Source organism: Lontra canadensis, unplaced genomic scaffold, assembly GCF_010015895.1.
Source record: "Lontra canadensis isolate GAN:19392208 unplaced genomic scaffold, GSC_riverotter_1.0 scaffold58, whole genome shotgun sequence".
Taxonomy (NCBI): Eukaryota; Metazoa; Chordata; class Mammalia; order Carnivora; family Mustelidae; genus Lontra; species Lontra canadensis.
The window spans coordinates 8408462-8431993 of record NW_022631052.1 but is presented as its reverse complement, the minus strand read 5'-3'; the positions used below and the strand labels follow the sequence as shown (position 1 = coordinate 8431993).

Sequence of the window (23532 nt, the reverse complement as noted above, 5' to 3'; positions counted from 1 at the left end):
GGAATCTTAGGGGTAACAGTAACAAGTCTGGCATGTGGCAACACATAGGCTGGGTGTGTGTGGGCTTCATCCCCAAGCCAGGGAAACGGCAAAGAAGTTTCACCTTTCTTCCCAACGCACTGACTGGTAACAGCTGCTAAGAGGAAGCCGAAGGCCATGAAGCTACATCCAGAGCAAGCACCGAGGCTGATGAGCAGTGTCTCCTCCCCGAAGCAAGCTCACCTGGAACGCCCCCAGCTGCTAGCTGGGATCTTTAAAAACTGCTTGATCAAATGGTGCTGCCCAGGCTTTGAGTCTCATACTGAAAGATACTCGAACAGTAACATTTTTGCCCATTTGAAGTTGTAGTTATCATGTTCTGAGCTCCTAAACTACTGTACACTTCCACTGTTTTTACACTGTAGCACAGAACTTTCCATTTATATCAAAATCACATTTTGTACCACCTTTGACTAATTTTGTTTTAGTGAGCATTTGGGGCTAACTGTACCGTTCTCCCCACCTTCACCTCCAAGTTAAGGGTACAGTGAAAAGCGTGGCATCTTAAGAAAAGGGTAGGTGAACTCTCCCAGCACCAAGCCCAGGGAATGTGTCCCCTGTTGATCCTGTGACCGAATGCCATAAGACCTGTTCAGTGCCCTTGACAGAACTGGGCAGAACCAGCCACAATCAGGCCAAAGACTCTGCCCCAGGAGAATTTAACCAATCAAAAATGCAAATGGGTGAACCAGCTCAGTGTTACCCAAAGTTCCCAATTTTCCTGGCTCCCAACACTCTGGGAAGAAAGGGAGTGTATTTATGGCAAATAATTCTGAGGCTGAATCAAAGCATTGTGAATCAGAGAACCCCACCCCCCAAAAAAAGAAAAATAAGAATCTATAAAGGGCTTCCATTCTGATCAACCCAACACCATTACTGTACAAAAAACAGTTTTATTAGTTAATTACCCCAGGTGTGCCTCTGTTCATGCTCTAGGTCACACCCCTTTCTCAGATCCGGCCCAGGCTCATAGGCAAGTTACCAGATTAGCAAATAGGAAAATTGTTCTGCAAAATAGCAACTGTCAGCTTAAGGCATTACTAACATTGCAGAAGGAAGCAAGGTTACTAGGGAAGTTTGGACAGCTCAGGATGATTTCCGGAACAGGAAACCCTCTCCGAAAGGGCCAGCCCATGCTGCTGTCTGACATGGGAAAGGACACTCTTGCTCTGGGTGATAGGTCACTCCTTTAAACTCACCCACAATGTCACAGACAAAACTGTCTATTCCTCAAGCTTTCAGATTTAGAAATTAGTTATATAAAAAGCACTCTGTCCCAGAAGCCCTGGCACATCTGCAGGCCTCCCAGAGAGCTCACTCGATCCTCCCTGACTGGAGCAGGGGAGGATAGAGATATATGGAAGGCCGGTCAGGCTCAGTTTTTAAAAATGAATTCACTACTAGAAATATGGAGCAAGGGGTAGAAACCCCTGCTGCAATTACATGCGGAATCATTGTCCTCCCAGAGAACGGGCTCCTCCGGGCTCCTTCAGTCCACGGAAGTGCTCAGAGCAGGGCAGGCCAGTGTGGCCACAGAGCTGCCGCCTGCCTCACTGCATGCCGAACCACTGCTCCTGGTCAGCCCACTGGGCCGCCTCACTGTCGCTGCCCTCCAGGTCCCCTTCTTCCCCACTCCCTTCCATGTCGTCCACATCCTCCTCCTGAGTGGCATCCGTGGGACTCTCCTCCTTCTCCATCTTCTGCATCCCCTCTAGAGACTTCTGGTCATTGGGGTCCAAACTAGGGGACAACAAAACAAAGGAGAGGCCTGAATCTCTGCCTTGCTTCTTGCGGGCTGATGCGTCATCTCCCTGGCACGGCAGTGAAATGACCACCCAGTCACAGAGAAACTGCTAACGCCTGGCCTCTCCAAACAACTCTGGTTCCACAGGCGAGATCGAGGGAGTCCACCACTAGAAGTGAAAAAAGGTGTCTTGTCCTAATTTTTAGAAATCTCGGTTTGACTTTTCTCCACGTATTTCTTATAAATTTTCACACTTCTTACCCCAGCATTCTGCTAGAGGAAGATACTAGATAACACAAACGAAAAAGCAGCAAACAACCATTAACAGAAAAATTCAAATGTAATTTCTTAACAGTATCAGATTTTTAAGCTACAAAGTTACAAAAAAATACTTATTTTTCTGTGAGTGAAGTTGTTTCATGTTCTTATGATGTAATTAACCACATCAGCATTTTAGTAGTCAACCAAAATTGTCATGCTTACCATGGAACACATCTGTCAGCTCCTGGGTTAGACCCCAGGACCCAAAGCTACCTCTACTCGGGCACGTGAGTTTAGCAGCTAAGAATCACTACACTTGCCAAAATTCCCAAAGTTCAGAGTCTCCAGAACATTTATTTACTTGGTTTCTAAGCAATTCTTCCTCTAGCCTTTGTGATTATCACCAAGGCCAGGAGGTGTCCAATCGCTAGCAAATTCCACCTCTACTTATATAACTACAGATTGATTTGTAACCTCTTCTCTGAAACCCTTCATACAACTCTCACCCACACCCAGGGCTCTCCACCCTTGGGACTCCCACCTTGCCTTCGAGAGACTACTATGAAAGCACTTAACACGTGACATTGATCAGTCTACATGCCTGCCACTCAGAGTTCCCAGAATCGCAGCATACCCAGTGGTTACTGAGATGCCAGGTGCTCAAGTGCTGAACAAATAAATGGATGTGATCAGACTCGATTAAAGACAGGCCTTCACCATAATCTTACAGACACACAGACACCCCTCAAAAAAATCACTTCTATATTAAACAGTAAGAATACCACTATTTATTTAGTATTTACTATGTACCAGGCACAGCACTAAGAGCTTTACATGGAATAATAATTTAATCCTCATTTAATCACTTAATACCTAATAAGGTAGATATAGACAAATTTGTTAATAACTTGCCCAAGATAACAGGTGAAGGTAATATTCAAACTTCAGAGCTTAAGTTCGTTACTACAGTAAGTAGAAACATGGGGAAGTACTTACAATACTTTGATTTGAAAAAGCAGAATATAAAATATATACTACATATACCCTATAAAAATATGTTTATGTGTGGGCAAAGCCAGGAAGATGATCTATACAAATGAAAACAGATGATATAGTGGTATGGGCTGGTTATGAGTGAAACAGTTCTTTAATGTTGCTTATAATATGCTTTATGAATTTTTTTTTTTTTTTTAGAAGTTATGTACTCACAAATAACTCTTCTACCATTACTGTTAATACTCCGTTTTCAACCATGGGCACAAAAGCGTTTCCAGAACTCCTATCACATAGTTCCCTGCCTCCTCTTCCCCTCATTGACCTTCCCCCCCATGGGAGGCTAAGTGCCTACCTTAGTGCTATACTATATTGGTCCATTGCCTCCTGATACTCATTGACAGCTACAAGGAAATCTCCTAGGATCCGATGCAGGACACAGTCACTCTGATTAGCTAGTGCGTTCCTCAGCAAAGCAATTCCATCTTCATATTTCTGTTCTCTGCCTGAAAAGAAAAAGATCCTCATTTTCCTACTTAACACAACATTCTGAAAATACACTCCCATCTCAAGTCATATAAACAAAAGCACAACAATGATCTAAATCCAATAATCTCTTTGTAGATGTCCTTAAGAGAATAGTGGTATGGCAAGAAATAAGAACAAGTTTATATGACTTCCTATTCCATTAAGAAATGTGGAGCCTGAGATCTGATTTTTTAAATTATACTCTTAAACTAAGTTCAAATAAAAAGCCAAAATGCATTTTATTTACCAAACTAGCCCAAACCCAGGATTTCATCATAAATCAGGACTAAAAAGGAAAGTCATAAGCAAATCCAGATGGGTCGGAAATTGTTCGAGCTGGCTAAAACCAGTTCTATTCAGCCCAAACTAGTTCAGGACAACCAAAACCAGATCAAAGTGAGCTGAACAGGTACCAACCAAGTATAGCTGGTTTGAGCCACTCAAAAAGTGAGTCACTGCCAATCCAAGCCAGTCTAAACCATCTACATTTGGTTGTGCTAAATATAAACCAATTCACATGGGGTCAAACTTGCTACAAAAGGCACACACCTGTCTGGTCATCTGTAACCAGCTGGGACCAGGAAATCCAAATGAAACCAGGCTTTATACATATAACAACAGAAGGGAAGTAAATAAGATACACTTACTAAGTAGTTCTGCTTTTTTCACCACAGCCTTAATGTAATCCGGCCTTTGGGTCAGGGCTTTATCTAATAAAGTTTTGGCTTTCTCCTGCGTCACTGGGTCTTCAAGACAAACAGTGGCTAAAAGGGTAAGGGTCTGTGCATTTGCTCCCAGAGTTTTGTAAACGTTGTTAGCCATTACCATCGCTTCGCGAATGCTGTTGGAAGCCAAGTAACATTCAATGAGACCTGAAAAAATTAAAAAGAAGTTTAACCACACTACCATTCTAAGCAATGCTTCCACGCTGACAGTCTTCCAAATTGCAAAGCTTCAGACAAAGGGGAGGCCAGGGGAAAACTGATGACATTAGAGAGTATGGAGATGGAGTAAGAAGTGCTCCTCCTCAGAGCACTTCAGGGACGTAGAAAAAGGCTGCATGCACTGCAAAGGCACCTTTAGTTAGCAAAGGAAACAAACACGCATACGTAAAATAAAGGAGGCAGGCAGCCCAGCTGAATGTTAGAGGAATATACATGACCTTAATCATTACTTGAAACAGAGATGATGCTGACAACAAAGCACATGGCTCCACTGCCTCTTAATGAGCTATTAATTTCTGGCTGTATTCAGTCACCTCTAGTCCTAGGCTTACGTGGGAGAAATGACAGTTGCAAGTGAGTGTCCAATTCTACAAAACTACTATTTTAGTGTAATTTCTACTAAAGGACCTAGGGAGCAACCTAAGAAGAAAGAACAGGTTTTCATTTGAAACATAAAAGTTATCTCAAAAGACTTTGCTGAGGGTTTCCCTAACCTAGATGGAAAACGCTTATCAGATGGACCAAATACACCGAGACTGGCAGCTTCTGCCTCTTACCGACCCACAACAAGATGCCCAACGGGGACACTTCAAGCAGAGACAACTCTCAACTCTTCTTGCCAAGAACTTGAGAACAGAGGAAGTACTTTTTGACACAAAGCTCTCATCAAGACAGAAAAACAGCTTAAACCCAAACCCACGCCCCCCCAGCGGATTCTGTCTGCGCACTCCTCCGCCCTAGCAGCATTCATGACATCTGTGCACATCTGCCGCACACTACGGTTGCTGAACCAGACATTACCTAACTCTTCGGGCCAATGTGCTGGATTCCGAATATGGTTGTTTAGGGGCACCTGGGTGGCTCAGTGAGTTAAGCCTCTGCTTTCAGCTCAGGTCATGATCTCAGAGCCTTGGGATCGAGCCCTGCATTAGGCTCCTTGCTCATTAGGGGGCAGGCCTCCTCCTCTACTGCCTGCCTCTCTGCCTACTTGTGACTGCTCTCTGTCAAATAAAGAAATAATTTAAAACAACAACAACAACAACAAAAGAATATGGTTGTTTGCAACTACTGAGCAGTTTTATTTCCCTGCTAACGGCCCTCTTGGAGCTTCAGAAGGAAATGGAAGGAATGTTCTTCACTACTCCGATGCCTCCACCAATAAAGGAAGCTTGGCTAGAGGCTGCAAGAAATACCAGAGAGCGTAATCTGGAGAACCTGGAGAAGGTCCTCTGCTCCCAATGACTCTAACCATCACTCTTTCCAAGCATCATGGAGTTCGTTATTTAACTGTACTCCTGGGCTCTTGTGAAACAGGCATGCAGTAGAAAGGAATTCGCATGATAAAAGCAGCTGAAAGACTAAGAAGTTAGTTTTAGGATCAAAAATTTAATCTGGAACCAAAAACATGGTTTGCTGGGGATACTTTAAGAACAAATCCACAATACACATAGTTCTCTATCTAAGCAGATTTCGTTCTTTACCCAACTTTCAAATTTCCTTAAATCTGAACTCCTCTTCCTGTTAAGAGCAAGTCACTTAGACTCCTGGGTTTATTTTTAAATTCTTACAAAAATATGCTTTGGAGGAACTGCATCTTATAAGATCTATTTTAACATCTGTGACTGAGTCACCAAATGTTGCTGAAGCTGGCATAGCTCCTCTGAACTCCTAGGGTCAGTTCACATGAACTTAAAATAGTACGTAACAAAACAAAGTTTGACCGTGATCGTGCCCACTCAGGAGGTCACAATGAACTGACTAGTTCCCACAACCAACACTGTCATATGGATATGAAGTTACCCTTTGAGTAATATTTCTGGCCGAGGTAAAACAACTATTAAAAAAGAATAAAGACATAACCAAGTGATCTAGCACAGTGCCAGCACAGACTCACATTAAAGAGTGGGCCATATTTAAGAAATAAAAATAGGATCAAAAAACCCTAACTACTTCACCAAAAACCAGGAAAAGAGAATGAGAAAAAAAAAAAAAATTCTGAAGGTCCAGTCAAAGTCCTAAATGATTTTTAAAATGCGTAATGCAAACTTGTCCACACATTGGTATTACCTGGGGTCTTCAAAAAAATATCAGTGCCCATCTCCCAACTGCAATATTCTGATTTAGGTAGTACTGGAGTGATGTAGCATGAGGATTTTTATTTTTATTTTATTTTTAATTTTTTTATTTAGAGATCACAAGGAGGCAGAGAGGCAGACAGAGAGAGAGGGGGGAAGCAGGCTCCCCGCTGAGCAGAGAGCCCGATGCGGGGCTCCATCCCAGGACCCTGGGATCATGACCCGAGCCGAAGACAGAGGCTTTAACCCACTGAGCCACCCAGGCGCCCCAGCATGAGGATTTTTAAAATGTACCCTCAGATGGGGCGCCTGGGTAGCTCAGTCGTTAAGCATCTGTCTTTGGCTCAGGTCATGATCCCAGTGTCCTGGGATGGAGCCCCCTGCTCAGTGGGGAGCCTGCATCTACCTCTCCCACTGCCCCTGCTTGTGCTCCCTCTCTCACTCTCTGTGTCAAATAAAAAATAAAATCTTAAAAAAAAAAAAATCTTGATTTTGGCTCAGGTCATAATCTCAGGGTTGTGAGATCAAGCCCCCTTGCTGGGTGTGGAGCATGCTTAAGATTCTCTCTCTCTCTCTCTCTGCCCCTTCCCCTCAGAACTAGTGAATCCATGTGCGCTCTCTCTCAAAAAAACAAAAAATTAAAATCTTCCACCTGAGCGTTAATGCTACACACCTACAGATTCACACCACTCATCTTTTTCATCTTACCTTCGTAACAATCTAAGCGACAAGGTGCAAGCCGTATAGCCTCCCGAAAGTGGATTATGGCTTCTTGGACTCTGCCCATGTTTCTAAGGGCTGCTCCCTTAAGCAGCAAAGCTTGAACACTATTACTGTTCAGCTGAATGGCCTTGGCCCCTAAATAGAGGGCCCGAGAGTAGCGTTTGCTATAAAAGCTGTGACACCTGGAGGAAAAAAAAAAAAAAAAGGCAACATTACCTGAGAGAAAATGGTAAAGAAACTTCATTCAAAACCAAACAGAAGGTCCTCTACATGACCCTTATTACAAAGCACACTTACAGCTTTAACCTGAGATATTAGCAGGCGGGGGAGACAAAACCAAGAAAACCTAAATATTTATTCTGGAGGGGAAATACTGATACGGAAGGGAAAAATTATGGGAAAGAACCTGATATCTGGATATGTTATCAAGTGAGAGATAGTCAAAGAATCTGTAAAGCCATGGTAAATAACAAAGCAGCAGCTTCTGGCCTGTTCGCTGATGGCTTCCAGTGCTGAGCATGATACACACTATTCCACCAGTGGACACCTAACCCATGAAAGTCTGTGAAAAGACTCAGTGAAGTAACTAATGTGTCCCAAGTCGATGTGATCTGAATTCTGATTATCTCTTAAACCTGTGTTTTCAACCTATATGCTATTTGGGAGGAACCACAATTTCCCAAAGAATGTACTGAAAACTGGAGAGAAGAGAGAACGCATAAACATACCCAGAGACCACCCAGGGCTCTGCATGCTGATCAGAAATATTGAAAAGGCGGCAGCCAAGGTTCTCCACGTCCTCTAGCCGCCCTTCTCTTGCCAGGAGGTAGCCATATACATCCATTCCTGGAAAGGAAGAGTCTTTTTTTTTTTAAAAAGCAGGTGTCCTTTATTAAAAGAGCAACAGCATTTATCAGAGCCCCCCCCTCAAGCCCCAGCTCCAGCACGTTCTGAGCCCTTTCCACCAGGATGAGCTCTTCCTACCAGCATTCCCACTTTCCTACAATACGACTATTAGAGGGGCGCCTGAGTGGTTCAGTCAGTTGTGAGTCTGACTCTCGGATTTCGGCTCGCGTCATGGTCTCAGGATGGTGAGATCAAGCCCCACATGAGGCTCTGCGCTCAGCAGGAAGTCTGCTTGAGATTCTCCCTCACCCTCTGCCCCCCACTATGGCTTGTAGGCTCTCTCTCCCTCTCTAAAATACACAGATAAATCTTAAATTTAAAAAAAATGACTTTTTAAACAAGGGGGAGCAGGGGGAGCAGCGGGAGGAAGGATAAGCAGGCTCCCTACTGAGCAAGGAGCCTGATGCAGTACTTGATCCGAGGACGCTGGGATCGTGACCTGAGCCAAAGACAGACGCTTAACCGACTGAGCCACCCAGGTGACCCGAGGGGAAAAAAAAAAAAAAAGAATTAAAAAGACAAAACATATCTAAGAAGTTTAAAAAGCAGAGGAGAAGGATCCACAACTCACAATTTGAAAGCCAATATTTTTGGGAACTGTTTGTCCCTACAGCCTATGACATGATATACAGTTATCCTAACTCATAACCAGAAAGGGCCCAAAAAGGCATCATGTAATTTCTTTTCAAGAAACCTAGATACAGTCCAGGGTGCACACTTAATATGCTGGTTAGTCTCAGAAAAAGTAGCCTATTTCAGAAAAAATAATCTAGTTCTTTTTGGAGTCCAGATGATTTAAGATTACCCCACTCCCTCCTTATTCTTACTCCTGCTCAATAAAAAGGGTCCCATGCTTGCTGTCACCCATCTCTCACCACCATCCCCCTTCATTCCTTGTTATCCCTTCAGACTCTGAGGAAAATGTCTCTCTTGCCAGGATTACTGCAATACTCCCTCTGCTGGGCCTCAAACTTGGGCCTGAGCTTTCAACTCCAAGCTGCCAACTACTGCCAGACTAGTATGTTTAACACACCATTTTCATCATGGGCACAGACAACTCAGAGAAGAGAAATAAGCACTAGGCAGGAGGGTCTCAAAACCTCGGGCAAACAATTTCGTATTTCTGGATCTGTTCTCTCATCTCCCTGCTCTGTAGTTCTCATGGCTTAAGAGTCTCCAGGACTAACAACTGTCACAAGGCCATATTTTTCTGATGGCCTCTTTTGGGACTTCATAAGCAGATTCCAGCCTACCTATCAGACCTTATTTCCCACTACCTGTCACTCACTGCCCGGCACTGGACACTCATCCCTTTGAAGTCCCTATGGCTCACCCCCTTAGCTACAATCTTTGAGATCAATGATTAATTAATGATTAATTACTTCCTTTAGTCACCTCATTACTTTATTATTGCCTGTTCACTTACTCTCTTTTAAGTATACTAAGGACACAGTAAAGCTAAATGCCCTAAAAGGATATTATGGTTTTGGGGATGCCATCCAAAATCTCAGGCACATCATAAATTTATAAATCATAAAGAAGGGCTATTACCCCTCCTAAAAGAAAAAGAGCCAAATAATGATCTGCCTGGAAATGACGCTTGAGTTCAAGCAAAAACAACTGCTCAAAATGGAAGTACTCAAGTGTTAGAGACATGTAGCAGACCTAAAAAAAGGTAAAAGGCTACTAAAAGTTTCACAAAATATTTCTATGAAAAATGGTATCAGAATATTATTCTACATTGTCTGCCCTTTTTTTTGCTGACCTTCCCCTCTGCAGCCACTTCCACCATGCCTCAAAAATTACTTACCTTTTATCAAATAAGGATCCAACATCTGTGCCTGTTCAAACTTGAGGACAGAGTTTTTATTGTCTCCAGCTCTGAAGTACAGATCTGCTAAGCTTCCCAGCAGGTCCACGTTATCACGCAATAAGGACTTTTTCTCTAGTGAACTTCAAAATATTAAACATTGACCCCTAAGATTTATTATGCATCCTCTTAGTTTCTGAATCTGGGTGACAGGCATATAAGCACTATTTTCTTTTGTATATATAGGACATTTTTCATAATAAAAAGCTTTTCAAACAAACGGTATACACTAGATTTTCTTATTCTGAGCTTGATTTAAAGAAAGTTATATACAGTAAGAAAGCCAATATATAGAATGAAGCAGAAATCTCTCTCATTACCTAGAAAGAACCTTCTAGCTGCAAGTTTTCAGAGGACAATATGGTCCTAAATGTAATGTCATTCAAAAGTGACTTTGCATAACACAAAACACAAAGTCCAAGGATTAGGACTTTACCTGACTAGAAAGAAAATCCCAGTCGTAAAGAGGCAACCCAAGTCAGATGCTGCAATCTACGCTTCTGGGACATCCAAAAAGATGTTCTTCCAGGTTCCAGCATGACAACTAAGGCAGCCGGCTGTGCGAGGGTTACCACTTTTGCAAATACAGAGCCGAACTAGGTCAAAGTTTACATTTAACAGGTCCTCAGAACAGATTATTACCCTTAGGACCACTAAGTACATTAAGAGACTAAACCAAGCCAGAGGACAACAGGTTGCAACACCAAGAAATAAGCATCTCATATTTCTATTTTGCTAATTTCTATTTTACACCAGATCTCCATAAAGGAAAGGGCCTCAAGAACACTGAATTAACTTTGTGGCTCTCACCAGATGGTATTGATTGCTCTCGAGTTGTCACCAGTGTGCACAAAAGCATATGCTTTGATCCACACAGAGAGCCAATCCAAGTTAGGCACAGTCTGGATCACATTCATTGTCATCGATGCCACCTCTGCGCCTTTTACAGAAAGGGAAAGCAAACCTAATCCAACAAAAAAACGAGAAATAAGTAAAGCTTAGCATCCCTCTTCCACAATGCAAGAAGCATTAGGCTACTCTTTCCGTTGGCTACAAGGTAACACTTTTCCCTATTCTAAGCAAGATACAGATGACAAAACCACCATAATTTAACATTTCTTGATTTGTGAAAAACACATGACAACAGTAGTCTACTGAATTACTCTCTGGAAGTTACGCATGGAAAAAAAAATTTTTTTTTTAATTTACCTTTTTCGTAATCTCTACACCCAACATGGGGCTTCAACTCATGCCCCAAGATTAAGAGTCACAAGCTCTTCCAACTGAGCCAGCCAGGTGCCCTTGACATGTACAGATTCTAAGGTACAGCTAAGAGTGAGAACTACCATCTCAGAGAGTAAACAATCCATAGAAATAGACTGAGAATGATCTGTACCGAGTATGGCATCGAGGGCTAATGGGCACTGCCTCAGCACTTCCTTATAGCTGGTGACTGAAGGGCGCTCCTGACCAGCCTTCTTGTAGAGGTTTGCCAGCATCATGTTTATCTGTAATAAACAAAAACAAAAGACAGTAAGATAAGCGTATATTGCAGAGAAAATATCTCACCATCAATTAAGTCCTGATTTTTTATTACCAGCTACTATTCTACTTTTTACTGGAAAATCTACCCACAGCCCTGTGGAAATAAACAAAGACCAATCCCATTCTTCAAACCAGAGGAAATCACTACCTTTGCTTTTCCTATGTCCTCCCATTTCTAAGAGGAAAGTCAAATTCCTCTCACTTACCCAACCAAAAGGTCCTGTACTATCTGGACCAAAGATGCTGCCTCTGGAGATGGGAGTAATATTCATTTGAGAAATGTTACACAATTCTAATTACCTTGATTCTTTCGATCTTAAGACAGAAGATGAATTACCCTAGAAGTGCTCAAGTTTACATAATTTAAATGCAATTAATATCAACACATAAGAAAATGAGGAATTCCTAAAGTAGTTTGTTAAGAAAAGTCAGATGAATTTTCCCCAAAAAGAAAATGACAGATACAGAATTAAATACTTGGCTTCTCTCTGACAATTATTCTAGCAGCTAGACTCTAGCCTTTCTAACACTGAAAGCACAGACCCACAGGTACTGATTCATCAAAGTGATGCTACAAAAATCAAACTCTAACTGACCTCTGGAGGTACAATGATCCAGAGATTAGCTACATCATTTAAACCCAGTAAATGCATTTTTAGTGCAATTCAAATTTGTTACTCAGTAGAGCTCTTCTAAAATAACCCTTTCTGAAAACACAAGGAAAATCTAAGAAAACCTAAAAGTTTCAAAGAACGTAGAAGTTACAGGGAAAGTAAATGATCTTCTTAATAGTACAGAGTGAGGAAAAAAAAGAACATTCCAATTTAAAATTAATAGATCTTAAACATAGCAGTGTTTGCCAGATCATTAGCCTAAGGAAGCAATCAACATGAGGACACACAAAAAAAGCTAACCCCCAATCTCTTCGGTTATTTGTAGCCTGGTACGCCAGATTTTTACTCAAAAGAGTGGCTCTGAAGATGAAGAACATCTGCTCTAATTATGACTTACAGTATATAAAACAATCTAGTATGGCATTAATCCATACTGATGATTCAAATAATGAAATAAATGAAATACTAGAAATAAAACTTTATTTGGCCTCAGCTTTTCCATTTCAGGCTATGTTGAAAATGCAAAAGAAAATACTTAAAGGAAAACTCCAGTATTAGTGTCAATACTTGAAAAGAATAAAAGGTTAAATTTAAGATCCTTTCATAACTGCTTGTTATTAACTATGACCAAGAGACCATCTGTCTCAACAAATATTAAAATTCCCTTTAGACTACCTGTCACTTCAAAATGAGTGTTAAATACTACCTATGAGAAAGTCAATTCTTTTTAAAACAGACCCTTACTTGGGAACATCACGAAGCCACATTCCACCAGTTATAAACACAAGCAGTCATCTTTTTCTTAAAAATAAGTGAGAAATGGTATGTTGACATGTTTACTCTTAAAAGTTGGAAGATTTACCAAGATATAATAATCTCACACTGGAATTTTCCTTTAAAATGTGAAGAAATGTGTGGTGGTGTTTACCATACATTAACAGACGTTCATTTAGACGTATTTTGACTCACTTCCTTGTCCTTTACACAGACTGAGAAGCCAGTTAACTCCCTAACGGACAAGAAAGAAAAACTGTAAATATTATAGGTTTATGTTTGAGGCACACATCTTTGTTTGTTCCTGGCTACAACAGCTCTACAGAATGAAGGATATGTACTCCTCACAAATGTGGATTCTGCTAGTTCCTCTTATAAAACACAGCTTTAAACACCAAAGTGCTGGATACCACAAACTGAATTTATTTGCCATTACTCATTTTCAAAAAATGTCCCCACCCTCAAGTCATTGAGGAAACTGTGGTATATTTCCAATAAGATAAGGAAAAGGCATCATTCAAGTTTATAATCAAAACGGCATCTTCCAAAAGGAAGACACTCTACACATACACAAAAAAATAATACTTGGGGTAAAATCTTTCATAGTGTATCAAAAAACAACTTAGTATATAGCATCCAAGTTCATTATGAAACAGGTTGGTCTATAATATGCTTCCAAATGTCCATATTAGCATAAAATAAACTAGGAAATAGCTTAGTTTTTAAAATACTCAAAATAGTAAATAAATTCTCAATATAAGGAGATGCTTAAACACATTCTCGTCAAGTTTGACTGGTCACTTTAAAACTCAGCAACACTTAGGTGAAAAAACACGAATACACCACTGCTTGGGCTCCTTTTAAGGGCAGGAGGAGGTACAGAGACATCTTACATATAAAATTCACTGTTAAGCACAAGTTGCACCGAATGGGTCTTTAATGAAGTGAGGAAGGCAGGCAACATGAGAGCATATGTTAGAGTATTAACTACTGATGTGAATTCAATACTAAGAGCAAGGATTCTCACTGTTTGTCTCAAAACACTGTTTGGACTCAAAACAAACTGTAATCAAAGATACCCAATATGATACTCCTTACAGAATAGTATTTTAAAAAGTACTCTTTCACATATGAACTTATTTATTTTTCCAAAGGTCAGCAGAGACAAGTATTATTAACCTCATTTTATAAATTAAAAAAAAGTAAAAGTTCAGATTGGTAACTTGCCCAAGTTCCCACTACACAGTTCACAGCTTGTATGGCCTAAACTCAGACAAGATACCAGATCTCTTGATTTCAGCAGAAGGTGTTCTATTGATTGTAATATGTTGCCAAATCAAACACAAATATATATCCCACTTCACATAAGTACATAAAGATTTTGTAATCTTGGATTTTAAAACAAAAGGATTGATAAGCTCATTCACATTATCAATTATCATTATCATGCTGTACGTGCATCTGCATATACCTACAGCATGCAAAAGATGAGGTTTTAAAAAAAAAAGAGCCATTGCCACCTGGAAGCATTTGCAAATTATTATTTCCTCTGGTAAGAAATACCGAAGAATGAAGAACACTTGTAGTTTCTCCAGCTATCATTTTCATCAGCTGAATTTTTAGGGTTTCATACGAAAGTAATTCTTCTACCTCTCTGAACCTCATCCACTCCATTAACAGGGGAACAAAGTGAGTCAAGAGTAAAATGTTCAGATGGACTCCCTAGGCATGGAGAAAACATGGAGGAAGTGGGCTGGAAGGACCGGGCAGGAGAATATTATGTAACAAATTGTTAATTCAACTTACTTTGGGAGTCCTTTGTCTTGAGGGGATTCCATCAAGTATAGCAATGGCATCTTTATCTTGTTTTAGCATTGTATAACATTCAGCCATTTTGTATTTCACTTCAATTTCAGATGGAAGACACTAAGAGGCAATGAAAACATCTCTTCAAAATACTACTTCAACAGTATGGCAGTTCTTTAAAATGTTATACATAGAGTTACCATATGACCCAGGAATTCTGCTCCTGCACATATAGCGAAGAGAACTGAAAACCTATGTCTGCACAAAAACCTACACACAAATGTTGGGGCACCTGGGTGGCTCCGTCAGTTAAGCCTCTTACTCTTGATTTCAGCTCAGGTCTTGATCTCAGGGTCATGAGTTCAAGCCCTACATTGGGTTCCATGCATAGCATGGAGACTACTTAAAAAAAAAAAAAAAAAACCTGCACACAAGTGTCCATACCAACATTATAATAACAGACAAAAAGGGGGAAGTAATGTCAATCAACTAAAGAATACCTAAAATATGGGATATCCATACAATGCTGTCTTTTTTTTAAAGATTTATTTATTTGAGATCAAGAGTGAGCACGAATTGGGGGGGGGCAGAGAGAAAGGGAGAAGCAGACTCCCCACTGAGTAGGGAGTCCAACTAAAGGCCTGATCCCTGGACCCTGAGATCACAACCTGAGCCAAAGGCAGATGCTTAGCTGACTAAGCCACCCAGGCATCCCCATACAAATGGAGTATTACCTGGCAATAAAAAGGAAAGAACAAAGAACTGAGTCATGCTATAACATGGATCAAATTTGAAAACATTATACTAAAGTAAAAGAAACCAGACACAAAAGGTCACATATTTATGATTCCATTCATACAAAATGACCAGAACATACAAATCCATAGAGACAGAGGGGCTAGTGATTCCCAGAGGCAAGTTACAGAGGAGGTAACAGGCATGGGAATTTTCCAGGGGGATAAAAATGTTCTGGAATTGTTAATTTTATGACACTGTGTCTTAATTTTTAAAAAAATTCCTTAAAGATTAATTATAGAGAACTGATAATTACTAGAGGGGAGGGAGGGGAGGGAATGGGTTAAATAGGCAATGAGCCTTAAGTCGTGATAAGAACAGGGTGATGTATGCAAGTGTTGAATTACTTACTGTATACCTGAAACTAATATGATACTGTAAAAGGTAACTAACTGGAATTAAAACAAACTCTTAAAAAAAAAATTTAAAAATGTGAGGTCAAAAAAATTCCTTAAAGATTAAATATATTTAATTAACATAAAGGGTTTAGCATGGTGCTTGGCATACTGAAAACTCTAAAGTTAGCTACTTCTATGAATGACCCTATGTGGATAATATACATGACATCCATTCAGTGCCAGAAAACAGAAAATCCTGGGGGGACCTCATTGGCTCAGTCAGTGGAGAATGCAACTCTTCATCTCGAGGTTGTGAGTTTGAGCCCCACATTGGGCATACAGATTACTTTGAAAACATAAAATAGGGGCGCCTAGGTGGCTCAGTCAGCTAAGAGTCTGACTCTTGATCTCGGCTCAGGTCATGACCTCAGGGTCCTGGGAGAGAGTCCAGCACCAGGCTTGCTGCTCAGTGGGAAATCTGCTTGTCTCCCTCTGACTCTCTCTCTCTCAAACAACTAAATTTTAAAAATAAAATAAACAATGGGGCACCTGGGTGGCTCAGTGGGTTAAAGCCTCCGCCTTCCGCTCAGGTCATGATCCCAGCGTCCTGGGATGAAGCCCCGCATCGGGCTCTCTGCTCTGCGGAGAGCCTGCTTCCTCCTCTCTCTGCCTGCCTCCCTGCCTGCTTGTGATCTCTCTCTCTGTCAAATAAATAAAATCTTAAAAAATAAAAATAAAATAAAAATAAATAAACAAAAATAAAATAAATAAAACAGAAAATCCTTGCAATCAACTCTTTAACAATAAAAAACAAAGGTTTACATAAAGAGACAACAAGATGAAAATCTAGAGGCTTTAAAAATAGAGCAACTCGGGGTGCCTGGGTGGCTCAGTGGGTTAAAGCCTCTGCCTTCGGCTCGGGTCGTGATCCCACGGTCCCGGGATTAAGCCCCGCATCAGGCTCTCTGCTCTGCGGGGAGCCTGCTTCCTCCTCTCTCTCTGCCTACTTGTGATCTCTGTCTGTCAAATAAATAAATAAAATCTTTAAAAACAACAACAACAACAAACAAATTGCAAGGTTAAAGTTTCCCTCTCCCTAAATCTTTCCACAGTGAAATTGCTTTCCTTCAAACACACAAAATCTTTCATGTGTATTACCCGTGTGTGTGTGTGTGTGTGTGTGTGTGTGTGTGTGAATTAGGCTTATACCAGGATATATTTATATATCTATGAACTATCCCCTTTAAACAGAAAGTACTGAAACATTTCTTCAAACCTCATTTCCTTACCAATATATGTAGTTCTTTCCAAACCAGCATGTGCACCTTTATCTCATTTTTCATTTAAGTAATAGTTCCATCACATTCCATCTTATGGCTATGCTCTAACTAGACCCCACTGATGAAAACTTTGCTTCTAGTTTCTTATCATTACAAACTGCTGCAAAAAGCAGCATTGGTTATCTCATATACCTTATAAACCTCCCATGAGTCTATTAAGATTAATTACTAGCAACAGGATAATCCTGTCAAATCGGAGAACTCTGTATAATTACAATTTTCCCCTTCATTTACTTAATTATCAAGTTACTGAAACTGTAGAATTCTTAGAATACTTCCCATAAACTTCCCTAAGGACTCACAATCCTAAAAACTGAGTTACATTTTAAAAGTTGTACTGGGGCGCCTGGGTGGCTCAGTCGTTAAGCATTTGCCTCCTGCTCAGGTCATGATCCTAGGGTCCTGTCCTGAGATCAAGCCCTGCATCGGGCTCCCTGCTCAGCGGGAGTGTGCTTCTCCCTCTCCCACTCCCCCTGCTTGTGCTCCCTCTCTGTCTCTCTCTGTCAAATAAATAAATAAAATCTTAAAAATAAAGTTGTACTTTAAATTTTAAAAAGTTTAGATTCTGAAAATTGTTTGTATAAAAGGAACAATGCAGAACTTCAGTGAACCCATATAATTGTTTAACTCCATTTTTAGATTCATCCAGAGTGAATTTCGCATTCTTTCATCTAAGTGATTTTTCATCTTTGTTTCTCCAGCCAGCTCCCCTTTAAAATTACTTATTTTTCTATCTTCTACATCTAATCAGCAGTCTTGTAAATTTTCAGTCTCTCTCATTCTCGAAGGAAAAAAAAATCAGACTTCCAGCTCCATTTACCTGACTTTGTGGAGTAGATGCAGAATTACCAGTTGAAGGTCTCACTTTTGAAGTTTTACTCAGGGCTTTCTTCTGCTGTAACGCCATGGTGTACTTACTCACAGCATTCCGATATTCCTTATCATGAAAGAGAGAATCTGCATGATACACCAAAAGCTGGTACTTCTGAGATGGGGAGAATAACTCACTAGAAAACAAAGAAAATATACCCCCTACATGGGTTATTATGAAATGTTAGAAAGACACCCTCCTTAGTATCTACCCACATAAGTCTAGCATAAACCCTTATGTAATGACAGTTTACAAAAGTCACTGTACCTTAAGTGCTAGTCCCTAAAATGAGAGGCATGAGGGTTGTACTCTATGCTAATGTGGTCAACACATCTAGGCAACTGCTTTAAATTAGTTTTAATACACTTTTCTCCTTTATTTACTGTAAAAGCAAGGATACCTCTAAATCAAATTCAATAATATGCAGATATACAAAGAGAAATATTATTTATCTCCTCCCCTTTAGCCCAAACCCTCTTTACTTTTTTTAAAAAGAGAGAATGCGTGTGTCCTCAGGCGTGTGCGAGCGTACACAAGTGGAGTGGGAAGAAAGAGAGGAAGAGAATCTTAAGCAGGTTCCATGCTTAGTGTGAAGCCTGGTGCAGGGCTCAAACCATGAAGTCATGACCTTGCCGAAACCCAGAGTCGGACACTTAACCAACTGAGCCACCCAAGTGCCCCCATCAAAGTCTTCTTAACTTAATAGTTTGATATATATCCATGTTACCTTATATTGGCACCAATTTTTAGCATAATATAGACAAAGGAGGAAATCACAATGGTTTAACTAATACTACCAAAGAAGGGTTGAAGAACCTGGAAAAGTAAAACCTCACTGTGTTGAAACATTTCTTTTTTTTTTTTTTTTTTTTTTTTTTTTTTTTTAAAGATTTTATTTATTTATTTGACAGAGAGAGATCACAAGTAGACAGAGAGGCAGAGAGAGAGAGAGGGAAGCAGACTCCCTGCCGAGCAGAGAGCCTGATGCGGGACTCGATCCCAGGAAACCGAGATCATGACCTGAGCCGAAGGCAGCGGCTTAACCCACTGAGCCACCCAGGCGCCCTGTTGAAACATTTCTTGGAAAGTGCTGAACAAAAACAGATTTCAAAGGAACTGACAATTTTTTAAATACTGAAAATGGGAATATAAAAAAGAATGAAAACAGAATAGGATACCCCAGGCACCTGGGTGGCTCAGTGGGTTAAGGCCTCTGCCTTTGGCTCAGGTCATGATCCCAGAGTCCTGGGATGAAGCCCCACATCGGGCTCTCTGCTCGGCAGTGAGCCTGCTTCCTCCTCTCTCTCTGCCTGTCTCTCTGCCTATTTGTGATCTCTGTCTATCAAATAAATAAACTCTTAAAAAAAAATAGGATAAGCCAATGGGATAGAATAGGATAGAAAGAGGATTAGCCTTATTTGATTAAAGTTTTTTTAAATTTCATATACAAAAGTAAACTTTATTTAAAAAAAATTTTTTTTAAAGACTTCTTACTTATTTTTTGAGATAGAGAGCACAGAGGCAGAATGAGAGGGAGAAGTAGACTCCCTGCCAAGGAGGGAACCCAAGATGGGCCCCGATCCCAGGATCCTGGGATCACTCTTGACCCAATCCGAAGGCAGATGCCCAACCAAGCAACTGAGCCACCCAGGAGCCCCAAAACTAAACTTTATTAACACTAAAAGAATTTTAATCTCCTTCAGTCTCAGGGGTTTAAGGACAGTGTAAAACAATGTTTCAAAACTTTTTCATTAATGTTGAACACTGCTCATAACCACTATTAACTGCCTCCAAGCTGGCCACCATTATTAATAGTTAACATATATATTTTTAATCTCCAATTCCAGCCCCCTCCCTCAATGAGGAATTTACACGTTTTTCTTTGACAGGTGAAAGCTATAGCCACTTAAAATGAAGTAACAGTCACAGTCAAATATGTAAACAGTTAATTGTCAACAAATGAAGGATACTCAAGAATAGATACCAGAGATTACTGATTTCCAGGGACTGGAGGAAGTGGGATTAGGGGTGCTTACTAACAGATACGGGGTTTCTTTTGAAGATAATGAAAATGTTTGGAATAGATATGGTGATAGTTGTACAACTCTGTGAATATACTCAAAACCACAGAAATGTATTCTTTGAAAGAATGAATCTAATAGTATGTCAATTTTATATTAATTTTTTTAATCTTTAAAAAAAAAGATAACTTGGCTAAACATATGATATAAAATTATGAAGGAAATTCAAGGACTAAAGGTATAGTCCAGATACTTAAGATCTCTTCCACCTCTGATTCTACATATTTACTGAGAAATAAGATTTGACAGAAAATATTACTACACTCAAAGAAAGCATTGAGATATTTATATACTATAACACATGTCTACTTATGCACCTATAAATGATCTTTGGAATAATACAGTTTGTCCTGTATACAGGAGAAACTGTTACTGGTTGTTGCCTCTCGAGAATGGAAATGGTGGGGTGTGGTTCAAGACTCATGGACAGAGAGACATTTATATGCATATCTGTTCTATACTGTTTGAATTTTTCTTACTGTGTATCGTGCTAATTCAATAAGAACATCTAATAATACACGGTAAAGGTCAGAATTTAAACTGACCTCCCTAGAGCTAGGAAAATGCCAAGTTTAACCTAATAGAAAGAAATATGGGCTAAGCCGAGTCAGAGGATTAAACTGCTATTATCCTGGAACATTTTCAAGAACCAAGAGTAATGACTAACTGGTACACAAATTCCCAATGATGGAGTGTGCCTTGACCAATTACTCAAAACCAACTGAAAGGCTCCAGAATAAACAGAGAAGGCTGAAAGAGACCAGGGCTCCTTACTGTCAACACCAGAATGGTGGTGAAATGATGGGTCTCACATAGTGAGGTCCAGAAGTACACGAGTGGAAATAAGAGAGCAGCAGCAGCTGCGTTACAGGCACTTAAGGGGCTTCTCCTTTCTGACCTAGACAGCTTCTAGAGCATGCCAAATCCAAATGGATCCACCCTGAGTAGAAAATTCAATTATGCCACTTAGAAGTAGCAGACTGTGGTGGGTCAGTCTAAAGTTTTCAAAATCAGAAGGACCAAAGCCCAGACATCATGGCTCCTCCACTTACTAAATGTGTAAATTTGGACAGCTTTACCTCCCTAAAGTTGTACATACTTCCTCAGCACGTTCAATAAACCTATGAGTGCTCACTGCAAAAAGGCACTGTGCTGGCCGCCTTAGGCGGTAAAGAGGCATGCAGAATACAGATCTCAAAGTTCTCCACCGCCTAGGTGGCTAAATTGGCTGGGCATCAGACTCTGGATTTCTGCCCTGATCATGATCTCTGGGCTGTGACATCAGCCGATTTGGACACTGGGCTCAGTGCAGCCTGCCTGTCCCTCTCCCTTTGCTCTTTCCCCCGAACTCACTCACTCTCCCACTCTCTCTCTCAAATTAATAAAAATAAAATCTTGGGCGCCTGGGTGGCTCAGTGGGTTAAAGCCTCTGCCTTCGGCTCAGATCATGATCCCAGAGTCCTGGGATCGACCCCCACGTCAGGCTCTCTGCTCAGCAGGGAGCCTGCTTCTTCCCTCTCTCTGCCTGCCTCTCTGCCTGCTTGTGATCTCTGTCAAATAAATAAATAAAATCTTAAAAAAAAATAAAATCTTTAAAAGTTATCACAAGAAAAAAAGTTTAACCATGTGGTGATGGATGTTAACTAGACTTACTGTGATCATTTCAAAATATATTGATACAAGTAACACTCCTGCACACCTGAAAGAGTGATGCAGAATACAGAACAGGGCAAAGGGATGCAATAGCGAGGGTAACAGGGCAATTCTGAGTTACAGAAGCTGTTCCCTAGGAGGGGATCTCTGAGCTGAATCGTGACGGAGGATACAGATCGTTGACAAGGAGGGCTCCAAGACAAACAGCAAACGCAAAGCCCTGAGTTAAGAACGAGACTGGTGGGTTCAAGTAACAGAAGGAACTGCTTGCAAGGCCGAAGTACAGTGAGCCGAGGGCATGAAATGAGGTCAGGGAGAAAAATGTTTGGCCTCCGAGGCCACGGGCAGGAACTTTTAAGTACAATGGAGAAATGTAAGCAAGGGAGCAACGGGCACTCAGGGCTGCAAACAGCCCTGTGCTGCATCCGTCATCAGAGTTAATAAACGGCGGTTCTGAAAACAAGAAAGGGGCCCTGCGTGTCCTTAAAAGGGCGCCACTCCCGCCCATCAAAGGAGTCTCCCGCTTTCAGGGGTTTTGGAGGCCAGAACGTGGACCCTTCTGACACTCAAGGGGAAAAGTCCATCTCAGATGGGGGCGAAGGTACAAGACTGGGTGGGCCTTTTGGGAGCTGCGGCGAGCGAGAAAACGTTCTTCGGGAAAGAGACGGGAAGAGAGGAGTCGGTCCAGAGGAATGACAGTCGCGGTGCCCGGCGACAGGTGCCTCAGGAAACCCTCCGCTCACAACTTTCGGGAAACCCTAGCCAAGCTCGCCCTCATGGCCTCCGCCTTTCATTTCTCGAAGCCGCCGCTCGCCACCTCCCCCTCAGGGAGCTCATCTCAACTTATGGCACAGCACAGAGTAACTCAACTTGCGTTCCTATATCGGCTCCGCCCGACGATGCCGTCTCTGACCCCGAAGCCTCAGCTGAGGCCCGCGGTCGCTCCTTCCCGCCAGTTCCCAGGCCCCCTCACACCCCGCTCCCAAACCGGCGCCGCTTTTCTCCTCAGCCCCAGGCCGCTCCCCGCCTCAACTCACGGGTTATTATTACTCATTGTAAGTAACAAGCTGCTGAGGAGCCGCACGTTAGAGTGCAGTCCCGCGGCCGCCATGTCTCGCACGTGGTCTATCACATTCATCCTGCCCGGCAAGGCCGCGGGCAGCGGCTGCAGCGGCGCGAAAAGCCGGTAGAAGCTCCTTAGGGAAGACTCCAAAATGGCGGCCTCGCCGGGGTCCATGAGGTCCACAAGCGGCACCGCCCCCAGGAAAACAGGCAACTACTGAAGTGCCTGAGGGGAAAAAAATTTAAAAAAACCTCCGTTCCTTCCCCAGGTACCCTATGAAGTGGAGTGATTTTGTTGTGAGGTTTTGTTTTATTTTGTTTTGTTTTAGCTAATGTGATGTCTCTCTAAGCTGTAAACTTTATTGAGGGCTTTCAGTGGGGTGTGGCAAAAGGCACTTCAGTATGAATACATGCTCAATTGAAATAAGATGACTCAGAGAGAAATTTCTGTCTCAAAAATTAATAAAAACGTATGGTCACTTACCATAAATAATTCAATATAGTTGCAGATATTTCCAATTGCTGGAGTTAAATATTTTTAATCAGGCGCTAGGGACAGTCCTAACTGCT

General features: G+C 41.3%; 1 protein-coding gene across 2 annotated transcripts; it reads right to left on the bottom strand.

The window, feature by feature from the left end:
* Window positions 1-912: 912 nt before the first annotated feature.
* ANAPC7 (anaphase promoting complex subunit 7) lies at window positions 913-23137 on the bottom strand. Of its 2 annotated transcripts, none has more exons than XM_032876321.1 (11): window positions 22938-23137; window positions 18116-18302; window positions 14823-14942; window positions 11480-11591; window positions 10894-11047; window positions 10024-10166; window positions 8036-8153; window positions 7293-7489; window positions 4213-4437; window positions 3393-3543; window positions 913-1779 (listed from the first exon to the last, which is right to left on the bottom strand). In XM_032876321.1, the coding sequence occupies exons 1-11, from the start codon at window positions 23135-23137 to the stop codon at window positions 1590-1592; spliced, it is 1797 nt and encodes a 598-aa protein (XP_032732212.1). In that variant the 3' UTR covers window positions 913-1589. The 2 variants fall into 2 exon arrangements, with proteins under 2 accessions (XP_032732212.1, XP_032732213.1); XM_032876322.1 differs by having other exon boundaries at window positions 8036-8168; window positions 18116-18327; window positions 22938-23039.
* Window positions 23138-23532: the final 395 nt, after the last annotated feature.